This window comes from Sinocyclocheilus grahami, unplaced genomic scaffold, assembly GCF_001515645.1.
Source record: "Sinocyclocheilus grahami isolate Dianchi unplaced genomic scaffold, SAMN03320097.WGS_v1.1 scaffold340.1, whole genome shotgun sequence".
In the NCBI taxonomy this organism is placed as follows: domain Eukaryota; kingdom Metazoa; phylum Chordata; class Actinopteri; order Cypriniformes; family Cyprinidae; genus Sinocyclocheilus; species Sinocyclocheilus grahami.
The window spans coordinates 1,276,997-1,279,809 of NW_015505519.1; the positions used below are offsets into that span (position 1 = coordinate 1,276,997).

The 2,813-nt window shown below is 43.5% G+C and overlaps 1 protein-coding gene across 2 annotated transcripts in view; it reads right to left on the minus strand.

The window, feature by feature from the left end:
- The window catches only part of mmut (methylmalonyl CoA mutase), a 48,239-nt gene that overhangs the window by 38,712 nt on the left and 6,714 nt on the right, over positions 1-2,813 (minus strand). For both annotated transcript variants that reach the window (XM_016295815.1, XM_016295816.1), the window contains exon 7: positions 1,712-1,823. In XM_016295815.1, coding sequence (XP_016151301.1) covers positions 1,712-1,823 — 112 coding nt within the window. The remainder of the gene's footprint in view (positions 1-1,711; positions 1,824-2,813) is intronic.

The following is a 2,813-nucleotide window of genomic DNA, read 5'->3' on the forward strand; positions in this document are numbered from 1 at the left end:
TTATTTACAATACACAGTGTGGTTTTTAATCATATTTTTAGGGGGACAACCCTCAGATGGGGGTCCTGCATGGGATTTCCACCTATGCATGCAACGGTTACAATGTCATCGCCAACCTAGCTTACTGTAGGGATGGTGCTTTGTTCAAGCAGAGACAGTATGAGGAGGAAGAGATATACCTCTTTTGGAAAAATTACGATAAAAGAGTTAATTGACCATTCGCAAAGAGCTTGATTGACAAGCGATCTGACCAATCAGAACATGGATATTATGTGCCTCCGCTACTATCCACCATCTTGCCCGACATCTACAGCCGGTCACCATAGAAATCCATGTTAAAACGGGGTAAAAAGATCGACAGAATTGAAACTTTTTCATTATAACTAAATATAAATGTGCGTAGGGTTAAGCTGTGCTGTTGTTCATTCGTGTACGATGTCCCGGGTACACTCGAGAGCCCTTTACGAACTTTTGCTGTGGGCCGATCACTCTCTGCTCACCATTCGGGCAGCGCATGTCCCGGGCTACCTGAACAGCTGCGCGGATATGTTATCGAGGGACAGGGCTCCCACTTCTGATGCAGTTTAAGTAAAGAGTGCCTGAGAAAAACGCACTGTCCCGATTCAGTATCTGCGGTCAGATGAGATGTTAACAGGCTTAATGTCAGTGTCATTATTTTATCGTTATTTTCGTAACTTATGAAATAAAAAGTCTCTCACCTCAATAGCACGCGGCGCCACGCTGTATATCACTTCACTAAAGCGCAGAAACTACAAGCATGCAACGTGTGAAATAAAAGTACAGTACCGATAAATCTGATAAACCGATAAAACTGGTACTGCGTGTGTTAGCTGGGGAGGATTTGCATGAAGGCATGATATTCATTCTATTCAGGAGCAGTTTCCACGTTTCATTAACAGTTCATGTTAGTATTGTATATTCACCATGGTAACTGTTGTTTCCATAACCCAAAAATACCATGTTATTTTCACTTTGTGTCATTTTGTATATGTTTAAATGACTTAAATTAAATTAACAAAAACTAGTTTGGGCCTGTTATTTAATAGCCTTACCTTATAGGTTGTTTATTCAGTATTAATCATATTCATTGTTCATCATTGTTTTTTAACAAACGTGGGTCCCAGTGCCAAACCAGTTGAGAACCACTACAGTCCCCAAAGCGTCAGCTTCTGACGCCATGTCGAGTGAACCGTTCTCGAGAGGGAACGTCTCCGGTTACTGTCGTAACCTCAGTTCCCTGAGAGACAGGAACGAGACATGGTGTAGGCTGCCATGTTCACTGCTAAGGTCTGCGGCGCTATTGGTTCAGTCTGAAGATTCTGAGCTCATGCCGCCAAGACGGCGCATTATATAGCGGCGGGGCCCAGCCCCTAATCGCCGTCTTGGCTGGCATTGGCCAGTGTGAGTTGCAACTTCACTGGCGTTGTGCTATAAGATTTCAGGTAGGTTTAGGAAGGAAGGGAGTCCCCAAAGCATCAGCTTGTGACGCCATGTCTCGTTCCCTTCTCTCAGGGAATCAAGGTTACGACAGTAACTGGAGACGTTTTTAATGCATGTGACTAATCGAGACCACTTCCATTACTCATGGAAGTTTCTGAAGTAGCACTTTAGTTAAATGGGACATTAGTCACGTGTCCTGGGCTGTAATCATGTATTCAGTCATGTGTATATGAGTGTTTTGCTTTGATACCTGAATCAATGCGTGCTTGTCTGCGGGCGGCACATTCCTCGATGCGCAGTTTGGGAATTCCCTCAGCTACAGCACGAGCCATACCGCCCATGTCCTCAATCTCAGTGATGAACTAAACGAGACGCAAAGAGAACAGAACTCGTGTAAACACACACAAATATCACAGATATTGCTGCCTACTAAGTAACAAATCAGAGTGCTTCAGAGTAGGAATATCAAGGCTTACTTTAAAGGAGTCCTATTATGCTTTTTCACTTTTTTAATTTTAGTCAGTGTGTAGTGTGTATGTTTGGGCATAAAAATGATCTAGAAAGTTACAAATCTCAAAGTCCACTCCAAAGGGAGATATTTAGTTTTTTAAAAATCCATTTTCAAGAACTACAGCAAACGGCTCGTTTGGACTACAGCGTTTGGTTTCCGGGCTTTGTGATATCACAAAGTGGCTCATTAGAATTTCATTACAAATAATTCCCGCCTACAGAAATTCGAATGGTTGGGGAGTGAGGAGGGGCGAGGTCGTAATTAGAACGCTTGGTTGAGTGAGCGCATCAGACGAGACGACGAAGAAGAAGAGCTGCTGTGCTGTAGCCTCAAATTTTTGGCATGTCTAGAACAGCGGTCCTCATTGCCAGTCCTCGCGTACCCCCGCTCTGTACATTTTATGTGTTTCTCTTATTGCTTCATACGTTTGTTATTTTTGACTGTAAGTGCCCTGCGAAGTGGACATTACCGGATATTCCGCCATGATTCCAGTTTGAAGGGAGCGTATATGTTCCATACAAAGGGCATTTAAGTGTGCGAGACGTGAATTTAAATTGTACTTATTTACAGAGGTATATTATGTCCCACTTCACGCTTCTCTAGTAAGTTTCGTTTGTGTGTGAAGATGCTGCAGGCAGCAGCGCAGCGCAAATCTGTAAATGAATATTCCAAAGTGAAGTAAACTTCAACGGATTTCCCCTGCTCAGGGAGTAGGGAGCAATGGACACTGTGTAGGGACCATGTCAATCGGAACACAGTTCATGCACGGAGCTCACTTCTAACGAGATGATCTGAATCAGGTGTGTTAACAAAGAGAGACGTGCAAAACATGCAGAGCGGG